Source organism: Myxocyprinus asiaticus, chromosome 26, assembly GCF_019703515.2.
Source record: "Myxocyprinus asiaticus isolate MX2 ecotype Aquarium Trade chromosome 26, UBuf_Myxa_2, whole genome shotgun sequence".
NCBI classification, from domain to species: Eukaryota; Metazoa; Chordata; class Actinopteri; order Cypriniformes; family Catostomidae; genus Myxocyprinus; species Myxocyprinus asiaticus.
In genome coordinates, this window is record NC_059369.1 from 42,762,609 (window position 1) to 42,790,164 (window position 27,556).

The window sequence follows — 27,556 nt, forward strand, 5'->3', positions numbered from 1 at the left end:
GAGCAAGATTCTGGCAGATATGTCAGCTGATAATTATTTGAGACGGTTAAGACCTACAATTTCTTATAATATGAAAGGACACAAAAAAAAAAAAAATGTAATACCACATCAGCTAGTAAGATATGCTATTTTATGGACGAGCAGTTAAGACAATAAAATGCACTTGAATAGTTATTCTCATCCGAACCGCTAGATGGCGTCGTGTATGTAAAATGCCACATTTCTTAAATCTACGGTGGGTGTGGCTACGCCCATTGTTTTAAATAGGCGTGTGCATAATAACAATATATCAATGTGAAAAAACTTAGGATCTCCAAAGGTAGAATAAATAAAATAATAATAAAAATAATAACAATAATAATTACACGAGTCAGACTGCAGCCGTGGGCAATTTTACAAACCTTACTATGAGGAAGGCTTAACTCGTACATTATAAGTAATCTGACGTTGCTTTGTGGTCTTGCGGAAGTACATCCTAATTAATATTTATCAGTGGCGCCCAACCGCTAATTGGCCAGCTTTGTAACGCCCCCTTGCCAACGTCTTTCTTTCAGCCAATCAGCTATTCTCACTGGGCGCTCGTCAGTTTAGTTAATCAATATTCATAAGGCAAGCTGTTGTCTAAGATTCACCAGGGTTCCTTCGCAACGACCGAACACATTTTAATGTCCGTCAGCGCTGTTTTTGAATTGCTTTTCTGTGTAAACCTACGATAGATTGACCGTTGGACCGCGCCCCGCTATTTATTTAGCGTCTCGCGTAGGAGCGTTATGTAATTAATATTCATGAGGGTCGCCTTCACCATAGTAGGACTCTTTGACGCGGCAGCGTAGACCCGAGCCTCTTGTTCTGCACGTTGGACGTGTCGTTCAGACGGTCCTGTAGGCAAACCCCTCTGATCACCATCTTGAGCGGAGATTTCCAACCCGTCTTAGGAGTTAACCGCTCGAAAAAAATGGGAGAAATAAGACTACCGAGGCATATGTTTTTGTGGTGCCTATCTGCAATCTACATGATTGCCTTTGCGTCACTTTATGTGCAGATTCCAGGTGAGTGTGTCAGGATTTTGTAAGTTGAACTTGCATGAATTGATCTGTACTTTTGCATGCAGAAAGAGTTTTATGCATCCATAAAACACATGCCATGATATTATTTCAGGTTTGATTTTTAAATGGAAAGTTATGTATGCTTGTCTACACTTCATCCAAAGTTGAATGCACAAGATAAATAGTTTGTTGAAGGATGCGTTAAGATGTCAACATTAGAAAGTTACTTTGCTATATAAATAGGGATTGATTCTGCAGAATCGTGTCTGTGCAAAACATCTCAGATTTGATAGAGGTGCATGTTGATGCCTGTTCAGAAACATCCAGACAGTAAAACCAGAGATGCTCTCTACATACAGTTGAAGCCAGAAGTTTACATAAACTTAGGTTGAAGTCATTAAAACTAATTTTTTAATCACTCCACAGATTTCATAGAATCAGAATCAGCTTTATTGCTTAGTATGCTTACACATACAAGGAATTTGTGTTGGTGACAGAAGCTTCCAGTGCACAAACAATACAATAACAAGACAGAGATAATAAAAATAAAAAGTGAATAGAAAATAAAGTATATATAGAAATACATAATAGGGCTATATATATGTGTGTGTGTACAATATACAAATACAAATCTGTTATATACAGAAGCAAGGTAATGTATTGGCAGAAGAGGTATGGTATGTTAAGACTAAACTGTGTATTGCACATAGTTATTGCTCAATGGGTCAGTATTAACTGTTCATGAGATGGATAGCCTGATGGAAGAAACTGTTCCTGTGCCTGACGGTTCTGGTGCTGAGAGCTCTGAAGCGTCAGCCAGAAGGCAACAGTTCAAAAAGGTAATGGGCAGGGTGAGTGGGGTCCAGAGTGATTTTTCCAGCCTTTTTCCTCACTCTGGAAGTGTATAGTTCTTGAAGGAAGGGCAGGGGGCAACCAATAATCCTCTCAGCAGTCCGAACTGTCCTTTGTAGTCTTCTGATGTCTGATTTCGTAGCTGAACCAAACCAGACAGTTATTGAAGTGCAGAGGACAGACTCAATGACCGCTGAGTAGAACTGTATCAGCAGCGCCTGTGGCAGGTTGAACTTCCTCAGCTGGTGAAGGAAGTACAACCTCTGCTGGGCCTTTTTCACAGTGGAGTCAATGTGGGTCTCCCACTTCAGGTCCTGTGAGATGGTAGTGCCCAGGAACCTGAATGACTCCACTGCTGCCACAGTGCTGTTTAGAATGGTGAGGGGGGTCAGTGTTGGGGTGTTCCTCCTAAAGTCCACAATCATCTCCACCATTTTGAGCGTGTTCAGCTCAAGGTTGTTTTGACTACATCCGTGAGCCAGCTGTTCAACCTCCCTTCTGTATGCAGACTCATCGTCATCTCGGATGTGGCCGATGACAGTGGTGTCGTCTGCAAACTTCAGGAGCTTGACAGAGGGGTCCTTGGCGATGCAGTCGTTGGTGTAGAGGGAGAAGAGTAGTGGGGAGAGCACACATCCCTGGGGGGCACCAGTGCTGATTGGACAGGTGCTGGAAGTGAGTTTCCCCTGTCTCACAAGCTGCTGCCTGTCCGTCAGAAAGCTGGTGATCCACTGACAGATAGACGTGGGAACAGAGAGTTGGTGTAATTTATTCTGGAGTATAGCTGGGATGATGGTGTTGAAAGCTGAACTGAAGTCCACAAAAAGGATCCTTGCATATGTCCCTGGTCTGTCCAGATGTTGCAGGATATGATGCAATCCCATGTTGACGGCATCATCCACAGACCTGTTTGCTCGACAAGCAAATCTGCCAAGAAGTCCTCAGAAAAAAATGGTGGACCTCCACAAGTCTGGTTCATCCTTGGGACCAATTTCCAAATGCCTGAAGGTACCACGTTCATCTGTACAAACAATCGTACGCGAGTATAAACACCATGGGACCACGCAGCCATCATACCGCTCAGGAAGGAGATGCATTCTGTCTCCTAGAGATGAACGTAGTTTGGTGTGAAAAGTGCAAATCAATCCCAGAACAACAAAAGGACCTTGTGAAGATGCTGGAGGAAACAGGAAGACAAGTATCTATATCCACAGTAAAACAAGTCCTATATTGACATAACTTGAAGGACTGCTCGGCAAGGAAGAAGCCAGTGCTCCAAAACCACCATTAAAAAGCCAGACTACAGTTTGCAAGTGCACATGGGGACAAAGATCTTACTTTTTGGAGAAATGTCCTCTGGTCTAATGAAACAAAACTTGAACTGCTTGGCCATAATGACCATCATTATATTTGGAGGAAAAAGGGTGAGGCTTGCAAGCTGAACAACACCATCCCAACCGTGAAGCATGGGGGTGGCAGCATCATGTTGTGGGGGTGCTGTGCTGCAGGAGGGACTGGTGCACTTCACAAAATAGGTGGCATCATGAGGAAGGAAAATTATGTGGATATATTGAAGCAACATCTCAAGACATCAGTCAGGAAGTTAAAGCTCGGTCACAAATGGGTCTTCCAAATGGACAATGGCCCCAAGCATACCTCCAAAGTTGTTGTCAAAATGGCTTAAGGACAACAAAGTCCAGGTATTGGAGTGCCCATCACAAAGCCCTGACCTCAATCTGATAGAAAATTTGTGTTCAGAACTGAAAAAGCGAGTGCGAGCAAGGAGGTCTTCAAACCTGACACATTTACACCAGTTCTGTCTGGAGGAATGGGCCAAAATTCCAGCAACTTATTGTGAGAAGCTTGTGGTAGGCTACCCAAAACATTTGACCCAAGTTAAACAATTTAAAGGCAATGCTACCAAATACTAACAAAGTGTATGTAAACTTCTGACCCACTGGGAATGTGATGAAAGAAATAAAAGCTGAAATAAATCATTCACTCTATTATTCTGACATTTCACATTCTTAAAATAAAGTAGTGATCCTAACTGACCTAAGACAGGGAATATTTTCCACAATTAAATGTCAGAAATTGTGAAAAACTGAGTTTAAATGTATGTGGCTAAGGTGTATGTAAACGTCTGACTGCAATTGTAACAGCTGCACAATTTTCATTCTAGCACAAATGCATGCAGAAAGTCACACTTACAAAAAAGTGCCATGGTATTACCATGTTTTTAGACATGTAGCATGATAATAACATCAAATTAATAACTAGCATTTGATACCATCACTTTACCATGGTACTACCACAGTACTATTTCGAAAGTCATTCTGTTTCTTACACACTCAATGACTATTTTTCTTTCTCTCTCTAGGTCTGTATGGAAATGAGGGCTTGTTACCAGCACGGTGGATGCTGCGGGTTTCTGGTAAAAGTGTTCTGGAGCAGCTAAAGTATTCTCCCACCCTGCTGTGGTTTGGTCCTCATCTGGGTTTGGACACACAGCTGTGCATGGAGCTGCTCAGCCTGACTGGAGCTCTCATCAGTTTAATGGCAATGGCTGTACCTGTGCTCAGAGACTGCAGAGCGTTCCTGGTGCTCTGGATACTCTACCTGTCCCTCTACCAGGTATAGACTAATTTCACATACTGAAATGGGTTTTTTTGACGCTGACATGTAGAGAACAGGAAGGCTGATAGCTGTTATAATATTTATAATATCATAATGTTTTGATATTTGCAACACAATTTAATGATGGCAAATGAGATGTACACAGGACTATTGAAATTAGATGAATACTTGTTTTACATAACATTAACTCCAAAATTAGCAACAATATGTTTCATAAATAAACAAAAGCAATGTAATTTCTGGATTCAAAGTATTAATAAAATTATTGTAGCATTAAAAATGAGTTCATAGTATGTGAACATGTTGAAATGTAGGTACATATTTATTATACGTGTTAAGAAATTAATGAGGAAATTTCTGTATGATTGCTCTTGAGTCGCTTAAATAATAATACATCAATATTTTGACATACTTTTGATTACTATTATAATTAATAACTACTTGCCTGAATAGTACAAAATGGGTGTTGTTTTATAGACTTTACAATGCATATAGGCAATATAACCAACTCTTACCTGGTGCTTTTTAATGTGCTGACAAATTAGAAGTGTTCAGTTTCCATAACTTATGAAATATGATTATTTACTGAACACATATCCTGCTGTCAAACATACGGTCAAATCATCGTGCCAATCGGAAACTAGATTGCGAGTAGAATATAACACATATTATTTCACTCACATATAAAATTAATATCAAGTAAAGGCTCAGAGAATAATGCTTTTAGAGTTTATAAGCTATAAACAGATATCTTTTGTCGCATTTCGCAACTTCATGAAACACAAACGGATTAAAAAAAAACTGTAGATGCTCCTGATTAAGACAATTTCTTTTAATGGTCACGATTCCAAATACAATGTGATATGATGCATAGATAAGTAGTTTTTCATTTAATTTCAATGATTGAGTAATTTCAGTTCAAATGAAATTGTATTATGTCATATATTTATAATAGTAAATATATGTAGATCCTGCTTTCTGGAAATCCGCACAGGCCATTGAAAAATGCATACCTGTCAATCACTACACATCAGCAGAGGAAATGTTTGATTGGACAAGGCAATGTATTAGTGGCATGTGTAGTGTGCTTACATTTTGAACTTGTGTTTTTAGGTGGGTCAAGTCTTCCTATATTTCCAGTGGTGAGTATCAGATTTTGTATCAGTTTGTGTTTTTGGTCATGGTTCATGACATTATGGTGACCCATTTTCTGTGTGTATGTTCCTAGTGTTACTCTGTGATTTCCTGGCATTGTTGAACTGCTATGCAACCGTGTCAACAAAACAATCCTGATGTTGTGAGGAGTGTAATTTATGATAGTGACACGTCTGTCTTTAGCTGCTTTCATAACACGTGTGAAATTACTTAAGCACATCGGAAGCTTGGATTTATATGTCAAACTTTTCTCAGGGATAACCTGTTGTTGGAGACGGGCTTCTTGGCCATACTCGTTGCTCCCATGAACATGCCCTGGTCTTCGAAAGTGCGTCTTCATGACAGCATGACTTTCTGGCTGGTGCGCTGGCTGTTGTTCCGGCTGATGTTTGCGTCTGGTGTCGTCAAACTGACCAGCCGCTGTCCCACCTGGTGGGGTCTGACAGGTAAGGAATAGCTTTAAAGGAATAGTTCACCAAAACATGAAAGTTCTGTCATTTATTACTCACCCTCATGTCGATCTGAACCTGAATGTATTTGGAATACAAAAGGAGATATTTTAAATGGGGGTGGGACTCGTAAGGAATTTGACTATAGAGGTTCCAGTTCCGTTTCCTCTTAATAATTCTGGTTTCTTTTTTTTCTTTTTTTTTTATCCACTTTTTCACTTTTCCAATTTGGCATGCCCAATTCCCACTACTTACTAGGTCCTTGTGGTGGAGCGGTAACTCAATCCGGGTGGCGGAGAACAAGTCTCAGTTGCCTCCGCTTCTGAGACGGTCAGTCCGCGTATCTTATCACGTGACTCATTGTGCATGACACCGCAGAGACTCAGAGCATGTGGAGGCTCATGCTACTCTCCGCGATCCATGCACAACTTACCACACACCACATTGAGAGCGAGAACCACTAATCACGACCACGAGGAGGTTACCCCATGTGACTCTACCCTCCCTAGCAACCGGGCCAATTTGGTCACTTAGGAGACCTGGCTGGAGTCACAATGATTCTGGTTTCTTAACAATTCCATTCACTATTCATTTAGAAATTTTGCGGAAGAAATATTTAGAAATAAGCGATGTGATTACTTAAAGTATTTAAGAGCCTACTGCCCTCAGTGGTCTGTTACCAAATGATGACCATTTTATATTTTAATATACCTGATTCTTGCAGGTATGTTTAAAAGAACTTATTAACATTTTATTCATAATTTGTTTTAATAAAATGTCAAATAATTACAGCAAAACTCATTAGGTGTTTATTTAACTCTGTCATATGAACATCTAGTCAGTGAATACTGTGATTTAAGTTGCACGAGTTGGACATTCAGGATCACTAAAATGAACCTGCTGATAAAAGTCATTCTTTCGGGAGGTGGCGTTGTATGTTTTGCGGTGTAGATTCAAAAGAACAGGTTCATATGAGTCATTCGTTCAGGAATCATGCTACACTGATTGCTGCTGTAGATTCAAAAGAGCCGACTCAAATGAATCTTTTGTTTTGGAATCATGCTACACCGATTGCGTGCTGTAGATTCAAAAGAGCCGTCTCAAATGAATCATTTGTTTTGGAATCGTCTACACTGATTGCGTGCTGTAGATTCAAAAGAGCCGTCTCAAATGAATCATTTGTTTTGGAATCGTCTACACTGATTGCGTGCTGTAGATTCAAAAGTGCCGACTCAAATGAATCATTTGTTTTGGAATTGTCTACACTGGTTGCGTGCTGTAGATTCAAAAGAGCCGTCTCAAATGAATCATTTGTTTTGGAATCGTCTACACTGATTGCGTGCTGTAGATTCAAAAGAGCCGTCTCAAATGAATCATTTGTTTTGGAATCGTCTACACTGATTGCGTGCTGTAGATTCAAAAGTGCCGACTCAAATGAATCATTTGTTTTGGAATTGTCTACACTGATTGCGTGCTGTAGATTCAAAAGTGCCGACTCAAATGAATCATTTGTTTTGGAATCGTCTACACTGGTTGCGTGCTGTAGATTCAAAAGAGCCGTCTCAAATGAATCATTTGTTTTGGAATCGTCTACACTGATTGCGTGCTGTAGATTCAAAAGAGCCGACTCAAATAAATCATTTGTTTTGGAATCGTCTACACTGGTTGCGCTGTATGTTTTGCGCTTGTAGATTTGGAAAGTTGCCGATTTCCATATGTAGCAGTTGATAGTGACTCACTTTAAAGGCTCAAGAAACCCCAAAAAGAATTTTTTGAGATGTTAACAGTTGTGGTCGACCAATATATCGCGAGGCCGATAAATCGGCCGATATTCTGACTTTTTTTAATTATTGCATCGGCCAATACATTTTCCAGTTTGGCAATTGTTTTTTTCATTTTTTTTTTTCTTGGGGGCGCCGAAAATCGCCTGCTTGCATGTGAAGCGACTGAGACATGTAAACGTCCAGTCACGGTTCGTTTTGTTGTTACGTGCCATCATGTTACTACAATAATAGACCGTCTCATTTAAACGGTCCGCATATCAGAGCCGCCGCAGATGCGTTTGAGCTCGTAATGTTAAAGTGCTCACCTGTTTCATTCTCCCTCTCTCTCCTCAGCAATTCCCTGAAACTTTTAACTTGTCTAATGATAAAAAAATCAAATATCAATAAAACTTGTATTATATACCATCTGCAAATATGCGGATATCTCGTTTAAACAGATGTAATTCACGAACCTCTTCCTGTCGAGCGCTCATCTAATATCTTCCTCTGAAGTGTGTATTCAATCAGCCAGAATCAAAACTACAGGATCAGGATCAAATGTTCTTCTCATTCACAAATCATGATGGTCCATCTGTGACAGTCCAAACAGGCGATCCAGGCCGTTTAAACCTCCGGAGGCTGTATGCGGATGTACGATGAAAATAAGGTGCTTTTCAAACTGTTCGGAGATCAGTTTCCATAAGAGTTCCATTCATTCAAAACAGCTGTTAGTTAAACCATTAACTGATTAGGCATCAAGATAGCAAGTCAGCTGCCTATATTTTCGGATGCAGCCCAAAGTAAAAGCGCTTCATGTGCGCTATACGTAAATGTCTTATTCACTATGCACTGTATGTACAATTTGTTTGATTCGGTATTTTTTGAGAAAATATGATTGCTAATGTGGACATGCCATCCATGGTTGCTGGACTACTGTGTGTACTGTTATTTCCTGCTTCCTAATATATTAACAATTTCTTCATGTGCAAATAAATTACTAAAATTTTATGACTAAACAGAAATCTGAAGAAACTGCTATCTACCATTTAAAATACAATATTATTTTTTTTAGTTTTGTGTAAACTTAAGTAAACATAGTGCTAAATAAGAGTTTATTTTTATTAGCAATTTTATATTTGTTATTTACTATATTAAATTGTGTGATATTTTGACATTGTATCGGCCCATCGGACACCCTGCTCTCTGGATATCGCATCGGCCATTAAAAACCCATATCGGTCGACCACTAGTTAACAGATATGTACAGGTTGCACATCATTGAAAATAATGATAGAACTCATTGTGTTTATTAATAAGGGGAAGGTGGTTATTTTTTCGGGTTTTTTTTTTTTTTTTGCCATTTCATCTTCCAGTTGAAAAACGAACATAAAATGAGGTTTAGTTGTGATTGGTAGAACAGCTGTTCTGTTATGTTGTGTATACTTACTGTGTTACACACACACACACACACACACACATACATATATATAAAATATTTTAATTATGCCAATATACACTTAAAACATAAAATAATGAATGAATAAAAAGTGATACTTGAACAAATTGCACATGTTGTCAGCCACTGACTGTCCTATAAGAAACAAAGTTTTTTCCTGCAGGGGGCGCTTGACGTCTCATAAAACCGAATCCTCCATCCATCCACATTTAAATCTCAGCAATTGTATTTCTCATTGGAGACATTTTCACTCTAGATAGTTATTTTTAATAAAAACTGATATCTGCAATGATTCATACCTGTGAATGGAAATCCGCCTCAGCAGTATCTATAAAAACGTTTTTTAAATCGTCATCCAGTAATAAAAAATGACTTTGATTGGCCCATCCTGGCCAGCACTGAGAAAAGTAACAGGTAGCATGTGATCGTGCTGTCTAAGTTCTGTTTAGGAAGCGGTCCAGACCTCTAAACCGTAATTTACACCTGATCAATAATATTGAAAAACTTAAATAACCGCAAAAATGGATTGCGTGGCCCTTATGGTTAATCCGCCCTGTGTAGGAGCAATGTTAATATATGATAGCTCACCAAAAATGTATTCTACTGTCATTTACACACCCTCATGTTTCAAACCCAGTATAACTTTTTCATCCGTGACTTAGGATGACATCCGTGACTTTTTTCAACATAAGACGGAAACCCATACTGTAGTGTTGTTTGTGTAGTAGACTGGAATTTAAGTGTTAATTTACCTTTTCACCCTTTTGAATGGTTTGCTATTTTATGCAAAACGTGTGTGTGCTATGCATATTTATGCTTGGACAATCGCGTCATTCCTCTCGCATCACCTGTATTGAAATCAGTTGCGAGTCGAGTCTACAAATGCTGACAATAGAACTTGTATTAAACCCGAATCACTCCTTGTAAGAATAAATATCATACTAAATTATGAACTAATGTTAAGTCACAAAGCAGTGCTGGTTTTGTTCTCAAATGTTAAAACAAAACATTTAAATCTTTTTGGAAACTGTTCTATCGTTTTCTCTCTTCAATCTTTTGTCCAATGATAAGCCCCCAGACTCTTGTTTTCATTTCAGTTCATAATGTGATGTTCAGTCGTGTATGTTGTGTGTGTTTTGGAAGTAGCTATTGACCCCACCCACATTTGTACATCTTTTCACGCCCATTTCATCAGTCTAAGGTGTGAACGATTGGTGCTGAACTGGGGGGTTTCGTAACATTTAAAGCCTAAAAAAAAAGCACCCAAAATTGCCATGTGATACATCAAATCATCTTATTGATCGACTCGTCTAAACACCATACAAATCCAAAATGGCAACACATCAGTAACATTAAACGTTGGTTGTATTGCACATCAGTGTGTTGTCATTGAATGGTTGAAAATGCTACACTTTGCCTGTGTGTGCTTATGACACTGCTTATGTTATATCAAGTCATAAATGAGTTTCTTTCGTTTCGACAGCTTTAACCTATCACTATGAGACCCAATGTATCCCGACCCCGCTGGCCTGGTTTGCTCACCAGCTGCCGGTGTGGTTCCAGAAACTCAGTGTTGTGGGAACATTTGTTATCGAGATTGCTGTTCCATTTCTGTTCTTCAGCCCTATACGAAGACACAGGCTCACCGCTTTCTATATGCAGGTGTGTATGTTAGCGTTTGGTGAGGGACTGTCTGACGTTTTATTTTAATGTGCGTGTTTGTTCATGTTTGTGAGAGCTGACTCTGTGTTTGACAGGTTCTACTTCAGGTGCTGATTATTCTGTCAGGGAATTATAACTTCTTTAATATTCTCACGATCACTCTGTGCCTCTCTCTGCTGGATGATCAACATGTCAACTTCTGGCTCCGCAGACCCACGCCAAAGACAGAGAGCTGTATGTAGACACACAACAACACTTTTGTTTGTTGTTGTTTTTAAGGCTGTATTTATTTATTTATTTGCATTGTGTCCTTTCCAGGTGTGACGCGATTAGAAATGGGAACCGTAAGGAATCGAATGATTCTGGTTTCTTAATGGTTCCATTAATTGTTTTAGTACTTTTGAGGAATATATTTTTAGAAATATTAAATGCAGTTGACCTTTCGCTAAGTGTTTTCCTCCACCACAAATAGAGACTTTTAAAAAGCCCTCTCTATTCAACCCTCTTGTTAGAGAAAATATCTCCATTGGCTAGTACATTTTTGTTTTCACTTGCCAGACGTTTGTCGACATGTATGAGTAATGCAATTGAAAAATAAAAAAGATATTAAGCAAACCATGAAGAGGGGAATGTTCACATTTTTATATGCAGTGGACATAAAAAGTTTAAGATGAATCATATCAGAATTTTTGCACCTTAAATGTAAAAATTACAACCCATTCAATGCCACTGAAAATCAAAGTGACACATTTCAGAGAAAAAAAAATAAAAATAAAAAACTTAGAATAAACTAACTGCATAAGTGTGCACATCCTTGAACTAATACTTAGTTGAAGCACCCTTTGATTTCATTACAGCACTCAGTCTGTTTGGATAAGGGTTTGGATATTAGCTTGGCACATCTTGACATGGGAATATTTTCCCACTCTTCTTTGCAAAAACGTTCCAGATCTGTCAAATTGCGAGAGCATCTCCTGTGTACGGCCCTCTTCAGGTCCCCCCACAGATTTTTCTATAGGATTCAGGTCTGGGCTCTGGCTGGGCCATTCCAAAACATGAATCATTTTTTGCTGAAGCCATTCTTTTGTTGATTTGGATGTGTGCTTTGGATCATTGTCATGCTGAAAGGTGAAAGATCTCTTCATTTTCAGCTTTCTAGCAGACGCCAGAAGGTTCTGTGCCAAAATTGACTGGTACTTGGAGCTATGCATGGTTCCCTCCACCTTCACTAAAGCCCCAGTTCCAGCTGAAGCAGCCCTAAAGCATGATGCTGCCACCACCATGCTTCCCCGTGGGTATGGTGTTCTTTTGCCGACGTGCTGTGTTGTTTTTGCGCCAAACATACCTTTTACAATTTTGGGCAAAAAGTTCAATCTTGGTCTCATTAGACCATAACACATTTTTTCACGTTGTTTTGGGAGACTGGATATAGGTTTTTGCTGGGCTTGGAAGTTTTTTGGTTTGTTTTTTTTTTCATCAGAAAAGGCTTGGTCTTGCCACCCTGCCCCATAGCCCAGACAGATGAAGAATACGGGAGATAGTTGTCACATGTAGGGAGCAACCAGCACTTGCCAGAAAGAGCTGCAGCTCCTTTAATGTTGCTGTAGGCCTCTTGACAGCCTCCCTGACCAGTTTTCTCATTGTGGTCTCATCAATTTTGGAGGGCCGTCCTGTTCTTGATAATGTCACTGTTGTGCCATACTTTCTCCACTTGTTGATGACTGTCTTCACTGTGTTCCATGGTATATCTTAATTCCTTGGAAAAAATTTTGTAGCCCTCACCTGAGGGATACCTGTCAACAATGAGATCCCGTTGATGCTTTGTAAGCTCTTTGTGGCCCATGGCTCTTGTAGTAGCATGCAACCAATAAGATGTCAGAAAAATCCTCCTCCTCCTTCGGTTTTATGGCGGGTGGCACCAACATTAAGGTGCATTATCGCCACCTACTGTGTTGGAGTGTGGACCAGAGTTTACCCATTTCGTAAAAAACAAAAAAAAACAAATCTAAATTCTCTTAATCAGCTCTGTTCTCTTGAGATAATAAAATACACACTCTAATCCATAAATAAGTATATTTGTAAGCTTTAGATCTTCCACCTTTCTAAGTTCCCTCTTCATTGTTTCTCGTTCATTGGAATACTTTTGACAGACACAAATACTGACTCCTCTATTCCACAGTGCTCACACAATCCTGTTGGATGTTTATTTATTAATTTTAACGTTTTATTCAGCATGGTATGCCCAACCCTTAATCTTTTTAAAATATTTTCCTCTTTGGTGCTGCTTTTAGCTATCCTCGCTACTCCTGCTTCTCATTGTATTTCATAAAGTTGACGTCCTGTGTTTCCTGTATCCCATTTTTGTTGCCACTCCTTAGTATTATATGCTTTAAGTATTGCTTTTGCTTCATATTTACTAAGTGAGATATTCATGATCTCCTCATTTTCCAAAGCCTGTTTTGCTAACCCATCAACCACTTCATTGCCCTTTATCCCCCTATGAGCTGGTATCCACCTAAATATTATCAAAATGTTCATATTCTTAAATCTATACAGATGTTCATATATCTCATTGACTATATCCTGTCTACTGTGAGATGTGAATGATTGCAGTGATTGGGCAACAAACTTCTAGCGTTCCATTGTAACAAGAGGACCATTATTAGTATTATCCAACCCATGTTTGTTCCTGGCTTGCCTGAACGCTGAGGTCATTTCTTACTTCCTCCCATGTCAGCCCACTGATACTTAGAAGATGCACTGCTGCTTTTACAATTATTTGTATTCTTTCAGTCTTGGATTTAATCTCCATTGTGGCATTAACTACCCCTACTATAAAAATAACTAGTTTCTTTTGGTCAACCAATACTTTTTCCTTATTTGCGGTTTGATTTCCCACACTGTTTCTTTCATTTCTGCCTTCTCTCTGATTCACCATCTTCATAGCTTCTGCATATGTGAACTTATTCTGAGTTCTTATCTGTTGTATTTCCATTTTCATCACTTTGCACCCTCCATAAGCCACACTGTGATTCCCCCACAGTTACAACATATTGGCTGTTCATGGTTGCATTGCCCATATTCGTGATCTTCTCACATCTGGCACATCTCCTTCTGCCTTTACATACCTTGGCTGTATGTCCAAATCTTTGGCAGTTGTAACACCTCATTGGCTTTGGAATATATTCTCTAACGTTATAGCTCAAAAACCCTAGCGCCACTTTTTTGGGTAGCGATTCCTCTTCAAAATCAAGTACAATATACTCACTGTCTTTCCTCACTCCCTCTCGAGTTATCTGAATCCACCGAGCACTTTTCAGAATTCCTCCTTTTAGGTTTGATTTAATTTCCTCTGTTGAAACTCCTACTGGAACTCCCCAAATCACTCCTTTACTCCACTTATTTTCCCTTTCAGCACGACTTGTATTTATTAACTTGAATCACCCTATTTCTTTTATTCTGCCAGCCCTCTCCCTCTGTTCTTCATTTCTACAAACAATCAGTAGATTTCCATCTCTCAAACCTTTGCCATATTTTTATCCCCAATCTGATTTCGCAAAACAGTTGTCAATTTCACTGGACTCATTGCTGAAATTCCCTTCTCCTCGCCAAATCTCAATATTATTTTAAATTCCAAACCTTCTTGATCACTCTCTTCCACTCCTCTTTCATAACTTCCACTACGCCTGGTTTTCTTTGCCCTAATCTTTATTTTCTCTTTTCTCCATCATCCTTCCGCTTCTTTGACTTATTTCCATACTATCATCACTATCAGATTCTCCCCACTCTGGTCCATTCACAACACAGCTGTGCTTACCCGCCACCGCTTTCTTCATTTCATTTGATTTTTCCCATTCTTGTTAGTTCTCCACGTTTCCGACCTCCAGTTGTTAAACATGATTTTCTTCCAAGATCATATAACTCTCGCAAAAGTGTTTCCTCTTTCAATCCTCCCCTGTCTCCCACCTCATCCAGAAAAATCCTACAAGAACAGCTGAGATTTATTTGGAGTTAATCAGAGTCACTTCAGGTGAAGACAGGTGTGTACTGTTTCACATGAGTTTGATGATTGGTTGATTCTGAACACAGCCACATACCCAATTATAAAAGGATGTGCACACTTATGCAGTTAAGTTATTCTAAGTTTTTTATTTATTTATTTATTTTTTTCTCTGAAATGTGTCACTTTGGTTTTCAGTGGCATTGCATAGGTTGTAATTTTTATATTAAAGGTGCAAAAAATCTGATATGATTTATCTTTGTTTAATTTTTTACATCACAAAAACCTGCTGTTTTAACAGGTGTGTGTGTAGACTTTTTATATCCACTGTATACTGTAAATACACATATATATATATATATATATATACACACACACACACACACAGTTGAAGTCAGAAGTTTACATATGCTTAGGTTGAAGTCATTAAAACAAATTTTTTTAATTCAATATTAACAAACTATAGTTTTGGCAAGTCGTTTAGGACATCTACTTTGTGCATGACATGAGTCATTTTTCCGAATATTGTTTACAGACAGATTGTTTCACTTTTAATAGACTATTTCACAATTCCAGTGGGTCAGAAGTTTACATACACTAAGTTAACTGTGCCTTTAAGCAGATTGGAAAATTCCAGAAAATGATGTCATGCCTTTAGACAATTAGCCAATAAGCTTCTGATAGGCTAATTGGAGACAATTGGAGGTGTACCTGTGGATGTATTGCCCACAAGTTTCGGACTGAGGTCAGGACTTTGTGATGGCCACTACAATACCTGGACTTTGTTGTCCTTAAGCCATTTTGCCACAACTTTGGAGGTATGCTTGGGGTCATTGTCCATTTCAAAGACCCATTTGCGACCAAGCTTTAACTTCCTGGCTGATGTCTTGAGATGTTGTTTCAATATATCCACATAATTTTCCTTCCTCATGATGCCATCTATTTTGTGAAGTGCACCAGTCCCTCCTGCAGCAAAGCACCCCCACAACATGATGCTGCTACTCCCATGCTTCATGGTTGGGATGGTGTTGTTCAGCTTGCAAGCCTCACCCTTTTTCCTCCAAACATAACGATGGTCATTATGGCCAAACAGTTCAATTTTTGTTTCATTAGACCAGAGGACATTTCTCCAAAAAGTAAGATCTTTGTCCCCATGTGCACTTGCAAACTGTAGTCTGGCTTTTTATGTCAGTTTTGGAGCAGTGGCTTCTTCCTTGCTGAGCAGTCCTTTCAGGTTATTTCAATATAGGACCTGTTTTACTGTGGATATAGATACTTGTCTACCTGTTTCCTCCAGTATCTTCACAAGGTCCTTTGCTGTTGTTCTGGGATTGATTTGCACTTTTCGCACCAAACTACATTCATCTCTAGGAGACAGAATGCGTCTCCTTCCTGAGCGGTATGATGGCTGTGTGGTCACATGGTGTTTATACTCGCATACTATTGTTTGTACAGATGAACGCGGTACCTTCAGATGTTTGGAAATTGCTCCCAAGGATGAACCAGACTTGTGGGGGTCCACATTTTTTTCTGAGGTCTTGGCTCATTATTTTGATTTCCATGATGTCAAGCAAAGAGGCACTGAGTTTGAAGGTAGGCCTCAAAATACATCCACAGGCTTGACATCATTTTCTGGAATTTTCCAATCTGCTTAAAGGCACAGTTAACTTAGTGTATGTAAACTTCTGACCCACTGGAATTGTGATAGTCAATTAAAAGTGAAACAGTCTGTCTGTAAACAATTGTTGGAAAAATTATTCGTGTCATGCCCGAAGTAGATGTCCTAAACGAGGCAAATAGGGACAGTCTAGCCCAGCCGTGGCCTGTTTTCCTCTCTTTTCTCCCCAAAAAGAGTGGAATTTGTTAACCAACTGGGGGCCATAAATGTCTACGTTGGGGGGGGGGTGTCACTTCCAAGGGGACTAAAGTTTGTTTTAAAAATGAGTTTTAATGATTTCAACCTAAGCGTATGTAAACTTCTGACTTCATCTGTATATATTCATATGTCTGACTTCACGCGATATAGTTTGCGAGATTGTACATTCTATTTCATATTTCACTTTTTATCATTTCAACAACATTTGATATGATTTTTCAAGAAATGTTATTTATAGTAATGATACAAGCTGTTGTCACTGATTTGAAATTTCATACATTCAATAATTGTATTATAAAAAATAATAATTTAAATGTCACTTGTTCAAAAGTACAATGTATAAACATAAGGTTTATTGAGCGAGGCTTTGCACAGGTATTTACCGAACCCCTACATGTCTATTTTTCAATATTTACAGTGTTTGTTGAAGTTACATTATTTCATAATTGCCCCTTTAAATATTTATATTTACAAATTTATCACACTTACTACATTTTGTTACATGTTTGTTTATATGAATTTGTGTGATTTACATTGATATGTATAACAAGCGCTAAATTGGTACTGTCTCTTTAAGAGAACCGGCAGCTCTGCGAGAAATGTTTATGGTTGAATGAGCGTAGCGCACATTAATGAGAAAGAAGTTGCACAGTGGTTTTTCCCTCTTCTGTGCAATGTATGATTAGTAATCATGTTTCTTTTAAAAAAATTTGATCACTAATGGACTGTAAATAACAGAAAGGATATTAAAAGAGAAATGCAATAAAGTGTGTGTGGAAATCAAATTCAAATCTAAATAAGGTACATTTCCTTCAGAGTGCGTGTTCACGAGACACAACAGGCAGTAAAGATAAGGCTGATCCCAGCTCCTTATTCGTCAGCTTCTAATTCAATAAAAGGATCGCAGTGCTTAAGTTCTTCACCACTACACAACTCAATCAGTGGCGAGTGAAATCTAAACATTTACTAGCCAGTGGCTACTGTATTTTAATCGCATAGCGTGAAATTTGGTCGCATATGCAAGTGATTTACTTGCAATGTAAATCTGCTAGTATCAGATACTTGGAAAAGGATGACGTTAGAAAACTGAAATCAGAGTTTTCAAACGAAAATGGATTAGTGTGGAATGGATGTGGCCTAAATTTTCAGATTCATTCCGTGATGAATTTGACTCTTTATTTGGTTTTGTACAGCATCCTTGCAGACCCTCTTGTCCGGTCTTATCGTGATGTTAGAAGTTGGCGCATATGCTCTGCTTGCCTACTTGACTGCCCTTTACTTTGACCTGCAGGTGGAATGGGACAAGAAAAGTGTCTCCTCCAAAGCCGGTAAAACTCCAGCATTTATCTTCATTTCATTTCAGATAGTTGTCGTTCAGTAGGATTCACCTTTGGATATCTGTTCTTCAGCATTTACGTTTTTTGAGTTCAGCGGGTTTTTGAAGGCAGTCACAATGCCTAGTATCTGGATGGGTGTGCTGTCTGTCACCTGGGAGATCATCACCGCCATGTTTAAGTGAGTGGTGTTGTCTGTTTGTAACAGTGCACAGGTGTTTGTTGGCATAGGATGTCCAGTAGATGGCACTGTGTGCATTGAGTCCAGTAATGTCCAGTGTCTGTGAAGTGGATTGATTCAGAATGTGTGTGTGTGTGTGTGTGTTGCAGGAGTGCTTGTGTAAAGGGTGTGTTCTGGCGTCTCTGGAGTACAGTCCAGTGGGCAGTTATGGCTGCAGCTACAGTCTCAATGTTTGCCATCAGTCTGGTCAGTGACAACTACAAAACAAAGCTCATGAAATACACACGTCTTCATACTTATCTACTTTTGTCTTTGGTTCCTGTTTGTTTTCATGTCTTTAGTCATGTTAAAATAAAATGGAAATATCAGGGATTTTTAAAAGTGTAATTTTCATGCCTGGAAAAGTAATGGAAATTAATAAAATCATAAAACGTTATGTAAAAGACATGGAAATTCTTCTCGTTAATAGGGGCGGGCATTTTTGAGTAATTTTGTAGTCGAGTACTCTAACCCACAAAAAGCAAGAAAACGGATTACTCGCAAGTTAAAAACCAAGAATGGTTTCAAAATAAGATAACATTAACAAACTATGCTTTTCTTTGAAATGAAATGAACAACATGCATTAATAAAAATGGGGAATATACGATTTTTAAAAATAACATTAAAAATATTTGCGCTCACCCGGAGCTTCCATAGAATCCAAAACTGATGGCATTGGGGTAGTGCACATTTATAATCTCTGAGTCTACATAAAGGCCATCACATTTTTTATCATTTCACATGTTGTTATTATTCAGAAAAACGAGTGGTGAAAGTTGGCTTTTTACAAAATGTGCTCTGCCGGCATTCCGAGATTTAACACACACATACTGGTCTGATAAACTCGGAGTTCCTCGTATCTTTCCACAATAAAAGCAGATCCTCGCCCGTTGGTTTGCATGACTCCAACAAGAACCGAATACAAATAGAGTAGAATTCAATAAGAATAAAAACATTTCAAATATTGCCTCCCATGGCTTTGCTTGAAAACATAGACGCCATCATATCTTCTCTCATCCAACACCTTGACGACATAAATCCACAGAACCCCCCCCCCCCCCCTAAAAAAAATACCCATTCGGAAGCACAGCACCCTGCACCCTGAACACTTAAGTTTCATTTTTGGTTAAACTGTCCTTTTAACCTATATGAAAGTAATGAAGCTAATAGTGTGTTTGTGTGTGGGTGGATGTGTATGAGCACAGGTTCCCTACACCTTCATTGAATATGAGGCCAACAGTAATCTTTGGCCTGGCATCCAGACAGCGTTTGAGATAACTGACCGTTACCAGCTGGTCAACTCGTACGGACTGTTCCGGAGAATGACTGGGGTTGGAGGACGTCCAGAGGTGGTCATTGAGGGCAGCATGGATCGGAACACATGGACGGTCAGTTCAAGGTTAATTCAGGAAGTGTGTAATGTACAAATGATGTATATAGTACGACTTATTAATCACATGCAAGTCTAGTGGTTCAAGATATGGGATTGTAACCGAGAGGTTGTAGGTTCAAACCATGCAAGGGTTGATCCTTCAACTATAACCATTGTGCCCATGAGCATGGCACTTAACCCCAGGTTACTCCATTGGGATTGTTTCTGCTATAAGGGTACTGTATGTTACTTTAAAGAAACCATCCACTAATTACTAATTAAGCACTTTTATTTTTTTTGCTGTTATTGGAAGCGGATCATATCAGGGATAAACTCAAACATTATAATCTTTTTCTATGCCAGATTTCAAACATTTTAAATGGTAAAAATCTTTTCCACTGCACATTATGTTTAATTGGCAGATTTCACTTGAATCATGTAATGTTTTGGATTGGAGCTTTAAAGATTCGTGATATCAGCCATCATATCAGTAATTGGTCATAATGTAAAAAATAATTATTGGCTCATATTGGTATTAGGCAAATTTTCATCAATCAGTACGTCCATAAAGGTGTAATTACTTCCCTACAGGAGGTAGAGTTCATGTATAAGCCAGGGAACATGAGCGCAGCGCCCCCTTTTGTGGCTCCGCACCAGCCCAGACTGGACTGGCAGATGTGGTTTGCTGCTCTTGGGCCGCACACACAGAGTCCCTGGTTCAGCAGCCTATTAAACCGACTACTACAGGGCAAACGAGATGGTAAGAAGACGGAATGTGTTTATGTGCATGCATGAGTTTAAGATTGAGCCCGTGCTTCAGTTTGCCAAAGACACAATTCTCAGTGCAGTGTTTTATACTATATTTGGGCAATTCCAGGGTTAGCATTTGCTGTGAAAATGTGAAAACAATCCAGAAATAATAAGGTTTGGCACTGCTGAAAACATGTCATTTTTAATTTCAATTGTTTGGAACGTGACAGTTGTGAAAGCGGCACTTACATGATGAGGGAAAACCATACAAAACTCTGTGAAACCTGCAGACTTTGACTTCTGAGACATTAGTATGATATCCATCATCAGACTGAAATCGTGATATGGCTGTGCACGATAACTAAACCAATATAATCTGCATTGACCAGTTCAGTCAGCGACGCGTGATGAGCGGCGCCCTCTAGCGGGTGTGTGCGGAACATGCCGAGCAGCACAGCAATATGAGATGAAATAATGTTTATCATATTACAACTCAAATCACGAAGTTTGTCAAAATGAACCCTTTCTAAATGTGGGCTATAGTTCCAGTATGCTTGAAATATGTCACAAATCAAAGCAATAAAGAGTGAAATATCTGAATAATCATGGTAAAAGAACAAGCGGTGGATGTTTGATTCTCCCATTGATATCCATATGAAATGTAATAAAGTGTCTGTAATGGTCACGTCCTGTAACGCATTATTATGGGTATTTAAAGTAAAGGGAGACTTGAACTTAACCTCTAAAACATTATGGACATGACACAGCACTCAAATGCAGCGATGTCATAAATGTGGCTTATAATTTGAAAAAGAGTAAGTGTATGTATTTCTCAGACATTTTCTTGTCTTCCTGAAAATAATTATTACTTACTTAAAGTGGAATTAAGAGTCCTTTGACCCCTCTTTTGCAACCATAAAATATGGCTGGTTGAAAATGTTCTAGAAATGGTGCCCTCTTCATGTGAGGTGGGTAAACAAAGCAATTTCCTAAAAAACAAATTGTCACAGAACTTTGACCCTATAACGTCGGATTTATCAAATATGATACAAAACCCTTTGACGGCTCTTGTTTCACTCTCTGTTCAAGCTGATGAGCCAAACGACCTATGGTATGTAAGTTTCACATATATATGGCACCATCTATGGTTATTTGTGAAAAAGTGGTTTCAATGTTTATATTGATCTATTTATAATGGAGGCCGACTGCGTGAAAAGTGACTTATGTTGGGATAAATGACAGCTTATTTTAATGAAGTAAAAGTGACAGTAATGATTATATTGTTACTGATATTTTAAAAGGAGTATTTGCTGAATATAAGCAACTTGTGCTTGGTTAAAATTTTGTATATTATTTTATTGAAAAAGCCAGTTGAAATCCATATGTTTCAAATATGATACAACAGGCTTTTGAGGTATATCTCTCAATCACCATTACATTACATTCATTCCCACTACAAACAAAAAAATAAATAAATAAAAAAATCCCATAGCTTTGAAAATTATAGCCTGCTCTGTCATTATAAAGATCTCATTGTTTTTCATTACAAGCTATTATGATGTCATCTTACCATAAGTTCCTGAGACCCAGCAAAAAACATTTTATAATTTCCCTTATTTAAATGTCAATATAGTGTTTGGTGTATAAAATACATATGATAAAAATGGTTTATTGAAAAAAGAAAATTCGATTCGTATTGTATTTGATGTGCTGAATTGAACTGTGATACATTTCAGTCCATATTTATAGATCAAGGAGAGGAAGTTGTCATGGCCAAACTCTCAAACATTTGGTATCTCTGAAAAGCCCAGAGAGTCCTCTAATAATACCCCAAGATTTACCACTATAGCATGTATGGGCAAAGAAAAACTTAAGTAGCAAATGTCCCACACAAAAATGAATTGCTGGGCCTCAGGGGGGACAATGACCTTTAAAAGCCTAATTGATCAAATATGATACATAAAAACATGTGCAATTGTGTTTTTTTTTATTTATTTATTATTTTTTTTTATATAATTTCTTTTGATAGTTTGTCTAATAGTGCTAAAAAATAGTTTAATGTCAAAAAATTAGAATTTTCTGACAATTATTTTATATGTCAGGCTTTACAGGGTTAATACAGTACAATATAGATAGACCTAAAATGCCAGTTTTAAAGGGGTTTTGTTCCTTTTGCTTAACTTTTTATTTTTACGAGGTATGGTTGACATTTACATTAAATTGTTGTCTTGTGTTGTGCAGTAATACGACTCGTTCAGACAGACAAGACTCAGTATCCGTTCAGTAAACAGCCTCCTGCGTATCTCCGGGCTCATCGCTACAAATACTGGTTCACCGAGCCGAAAGAGGATGGGTGGGTTTACACGCACACATCACCACCAGTGCAATCTATTTCACAATCCAATCTTGCTATCAAATGACATTTACGTGTAATGCAATTGGCTGACTTGCTTGTTCCCTGGAATTGAAACTAGGGATGCACCAATATCTAATTATTTAAAACAGCATCTGCCGATACCAGTAGTTTGGTGGTTCTACTTTTTTATATGCTACCTTGTTACAAATCCCTGATAGTTAATTGCACATCTTTGAAAGAAATATAAGCAGTCATTTCTGTCTCTACATGTTTTCCACGTTTCTGAGTAGCTGGTCTCAGTTGTAAACAAAACACTGAAACAAAGAACATTATTAACTCACATTTACTGAATTCTGAATGTTGGAGCTTTTCCCTTTTTAACTGAAGCTGCCTCCGCTTTAGCTTTAATAAGCTCATCATATTCCTTGCTTTGCCAAGCTTTAAAGTGAGTAATCAAATTATTTGAGTTAAGTTTTAACGGTAATTCCATCTTGAGAAATTCTAGCAGTGCAAAGCATGAATGCTGCTGTCACTGCTTTCATTGTGACCCAATTCAAATTAATTCCACACAAGAGACGTTTTCTGTTACACAACGCACCAGTTGTAGGCCAATTGTCCAACATGTTATTTCGCCCTTTTTTTGGCAGGAATTAATTGGCTCTGATCATCATACTGTATGTTTTTAAACAACTGGCCGATGTCTGATTATGCAGTTAATTGTTTTTAATCAGCCAGCACAGATGTTGGCCAAAACATTGGTGCATCTCTATTTGAAACTGTTACTTTGGTGTCACAAGCACTGTGCTTTTAGCTTTTGACTCAATAGACTTTTTTGGGGGGGGGATTTTTCCCCTTTTTCTCCCAATTTGGAATGCCCAATTCCCAATGCGCTCTAAGTCCACGTGGTCGCATAGTGATTCGCTTCAGTCTGGGTGGCAGAGGACGAATCCCAGTTGCCTCCGCGTCTGAGACAGTCAACCCGCGCATCTAATCACGTGGCTTGTTGAGCACGTTGCCACGGAGACGTAGCGCGTGTGGAGGCTTCACGCCATCCACCGCGGCAACCACGCTCAATTCACCACGCGCCCCACCGAGAACAAACCACATTATAGCGACCACGAGGAGGTTACCCCACGTGACTCTACCCTCCCTAGCAACTGGGCCAATTTGGTTGCTTAGGAGACCTGGCTGGAGTCACTCAGCACACCCTGGGATTCGCGTATTTTACCACTGAGCTACCCAGGCCCCCTGACTCAATAGACTTAAAAGTTTTAATATGCAAAACGCGATGCATTATCATAAAGTTATCCTTATTAACATTTTCTTTCTTTCTTTATTTTTTGGTTAAATGGTTAATGTTTATTGCCATTGTTTAGGTCATACCCTCAGCGATGGTGGAGGAGGGTGTATGTGGAGGAGTTCTATCCCATAGTGCACCTCGGTGACTCTTATCTGGAACATATGCTTGTTCAACATGGTCTTAAGGTAAAGAACGAGTTGACCATCAAAAGTGAACGTGTGATTGAATTGGGAAACATTTTGAATAATGACTTCAATTATAAACTTGCATGAGAAGAATGCACACAAAGTAATAAAGTTCACAATCTGTTATCTGTAGAATAGTTTGATCCAGCACACAAGGTTTTTAAATAATTATCCCTTTAAGTAGCTTCAATGTGGTTTGCTACCTTTTTTCGTAACTTGTAGTGTAGCTATTACCTTATCTTGTGTTCCGGTAAATTTTTTTACTTTATCCAATTGGAATAAAATTCTTTAACTTATGGTATCTGAAAACACACACACCAAAAAAAAAAATTTGACCATTTCTTTTTTACATTTTGTTGGTTTTAATTCACTTTGTTGCACTTGTTGTGTTCCTGGTCCACTAATTGAGACCTTGCCAATGATATATATATATAACACATGGCTATATCATCTTTTTTATGGTTTTACCGACACTGAATATAATTGTTGTAATAACAAATTTGCAAATGATGTGAACGAAACAGTTCTAATTAAAAAGCATTATTTAAAAATTGGTAGGATCAGTTAAATGCATGGTAAAGTCCAAATTCTAGGCTTTAAAATGACACCTATTTTGTTCAGATCAACCAAGTGGTAATTAATTTATTACGTAATTTTTTTTCGCAGGGAGTGCCTCCCACTGGCCCGGTTTAAGCTCAGTTCAATGAATCATTCTATCATTTTTCTCCCCAATTTGGAATGCCCAGTTCCCACTACTTAGTGGTTAATCACCTCAATCCGGGTGGCGGAGGACAAGTCTCAGTTGCCTCCGATTCTGAGACCGTCAATCCACGCATTTTATCACATGGCTCGTTGTGCATGACACCGGAGACTCACAGCATGTGGAGGCTCATGCTATTCTCCGCGATCGACACACAACTTACCACGAACCCCACTGAGAGCGAGAACCAATAATCGTGACCAAGAGGAGGTTACCCCATGTGACTCTACCCTCCCTAGCAACCGGGCCAATTTGGTTGCTAAGGAGACCTGGCTGGAGTCACTCAGCACACCCTGTATTCGAACTCGTGACTCCAGGGGTGGTAGTCAGCGTCAATACTCGCTGAGCTGCCCAGGCCCCCAAATATATATATTTTTAAAATATGTTCAAAATAGTCATAATTACTAAAAAATACGTTGATAAAAAGATCTAATGCAATAGCTTGTGATAATATATGCAATATGAGAGATTTATAAACAATCTTAGTGGGCCGGTCATTTTTGACCTGGAACACAAAATGTGTTAGAACAAAACGAACACAACACAAGGGTTAAAAGGGTTGCTTGACTGTAGTTGAACTGTTTTAAATTTACAAATATAGCTGCAAGCTGCAATTATCGGGGTCCAAATAAAAAGTAGAGAAAATGACCAAAATTACCAAATTTGAAGGAACAAATCAAGGCAAAGTAATTTTATTACTAAAAACTTTAGTGAATTGAAGTTACTGTGTTTGCAGAATTGCAAGGATGAGCAAAACAAAACGTATCTCCGATTTCATTTCCGTCCACCGTTTTGAGTTTTCCAAAAAAAAAAACACTTTCGAGCTCCTCCTAGACCGTTGGTCTGATTCGCACAACATTTAGCATATATCATATAGAGACTCTCTTAACATTAAAGATACCAAAATAATTTTGATTTGCAAATCATTTAGAACAGTGACTCTCAACTGGTTTTGTTTCAGGACCCAGACTCATCCATTGGACGTCAAGTGGTGACCCAAGAAGTACAAAAATTGTTTATCGTACAAAAGTGAATCTTGATAGTTTCATACTTTCGGCAGCAATAATTCACCGCACAAAACACAAACCATGTCCTCGTTGCAAGTGAGCATGTACTTCATGTAGTCTGGGTCATGTTTTCTTGTACCTTGCGTTGTTTTGTTCATGGTTTTTGAGGATTACCCACAACATTATATCGTTAATTTGATTGGACGCAGGCCTTTGGCATCAAGAACAAACGATATAGGAAGCATTTTCAGCTCACTTTTAAAAGTCTCCAAATTTGATGTCTCTTGGAAAAACACATCTTTAGTGGTCTTATTATTATTCTATATGACTGATGCCAACTGATTCTTCTTGTGCATTAGGATAAGACCCCAACGAGGCGGGGTTCGAATGCTTGGTTGCCACGGTTATTGCGGCAAGTTGGTGAACATGTACGTGAGATGCCAGCTCCTCTTCTGCTGTTGACTCTCTTCAGCTCAGCAGCAACAGTCGGACTCCTCAACTGTCTACGATCACGCACACATCCTCACCAACATAAGTCCCACCAGAACAAACACACGGATAAACAGACCATAAACGCAACGCCCTCCAACCTGGCAGAGAAGGACGAGAAGAAATGTGAGGAGGAAACTAAAGAGGATGCTGAGGTAGAGGAAGATGGACAGTTGGAAGAGGAAGATGCAACAAAGACAAGCGAAGAGGAACAGGAAGAGGAAGTGAGCTCAGAGGAAAGGGATGTAGACCGCATCAGAAAAAGAAAATGATGAGCTGTAGTCTCTCAATTCAACTTCAGTCTCTACAAAAGCAACTCAGGATGATTACATCTGCCCCAGAACATCAGCACTTATTTATTACTTCCATTATTTCAAAGGTATATTTGAGACAGGTAGACAGCATAGTAAAACATTTACATATACCAGTGGTGTACTTGAAGTTCAGCTAAGTTTGATAGTAAAGAACATAAGTGCTTGCCAGATTTAGACACTATAAATTCTGGGCCGTGCCTTATGATTTACCTAGATTCAAAAATTAAGTATAGTTACAGGTGTCAGAAAATATTAGATTAAAATAATTTTAATTTGAGTTGCAAATAGTTGTAATATGAAGATATTTAAATTTAAATTGTTTTTCAATCTGATGGTCATCTTGAATGTGTTTATCGGATGATAACTGTTAATGGTCTTTATTGTAAGATATGTGTATTGTTGTAATGTTCCCAGATAAGGTTTTTTTTTACCACTATGATCACATTATTAAGATATGCCTAGACCCCGTTGTGTAAAGCATTGCATGTTTATTGTGTTAATATGAGCGATCTAAGAAAGAAAGAAAAAAACCCTCTGCTTTATTGTTTTGTAATATTTTTAATAAACATATA

The 27,556-nt window shown here is 38.6% G+C and overlaps 1 protein-coding gene across 1 annotated transcript; it reads left to right on the forward strand.

Annotated features, from left to right (window-relative positions):
- Window positions 1-617: 617 nt before the first annotated feature.
- lmf2a (lipase maturation factor 2a) lies at window positions 618-27,556 on the forward strand. Its single transcript, XM_051656131.1, has 14 exons — window positions 618-1,049; window positions 4,279-4,532; window positions 5,649-5,677; window positions 5,946-6,136; window positions 10,842-11,020; window positions 11,116-11,254; window positions 18,090-18,224; window positions 18,306-18,411; window positions 18,561-18,657; window positions 19,657-19,839; window positions 20,415-20,583; window positions 22,815-22,926; window positions 24,306-24,414; window positions 26,541-27,556. The coding sequence occupies exons 1-14, from the start codon at window positions 956-958 to the stop codon at window positions 26,940-26,942; spliced, it is 2,199 nt and encodes a 732-aa protein (XP_051512091.1). The 5' UTR covers window positions 618-955; the 3' UTR covers window positions 26,943-27,556.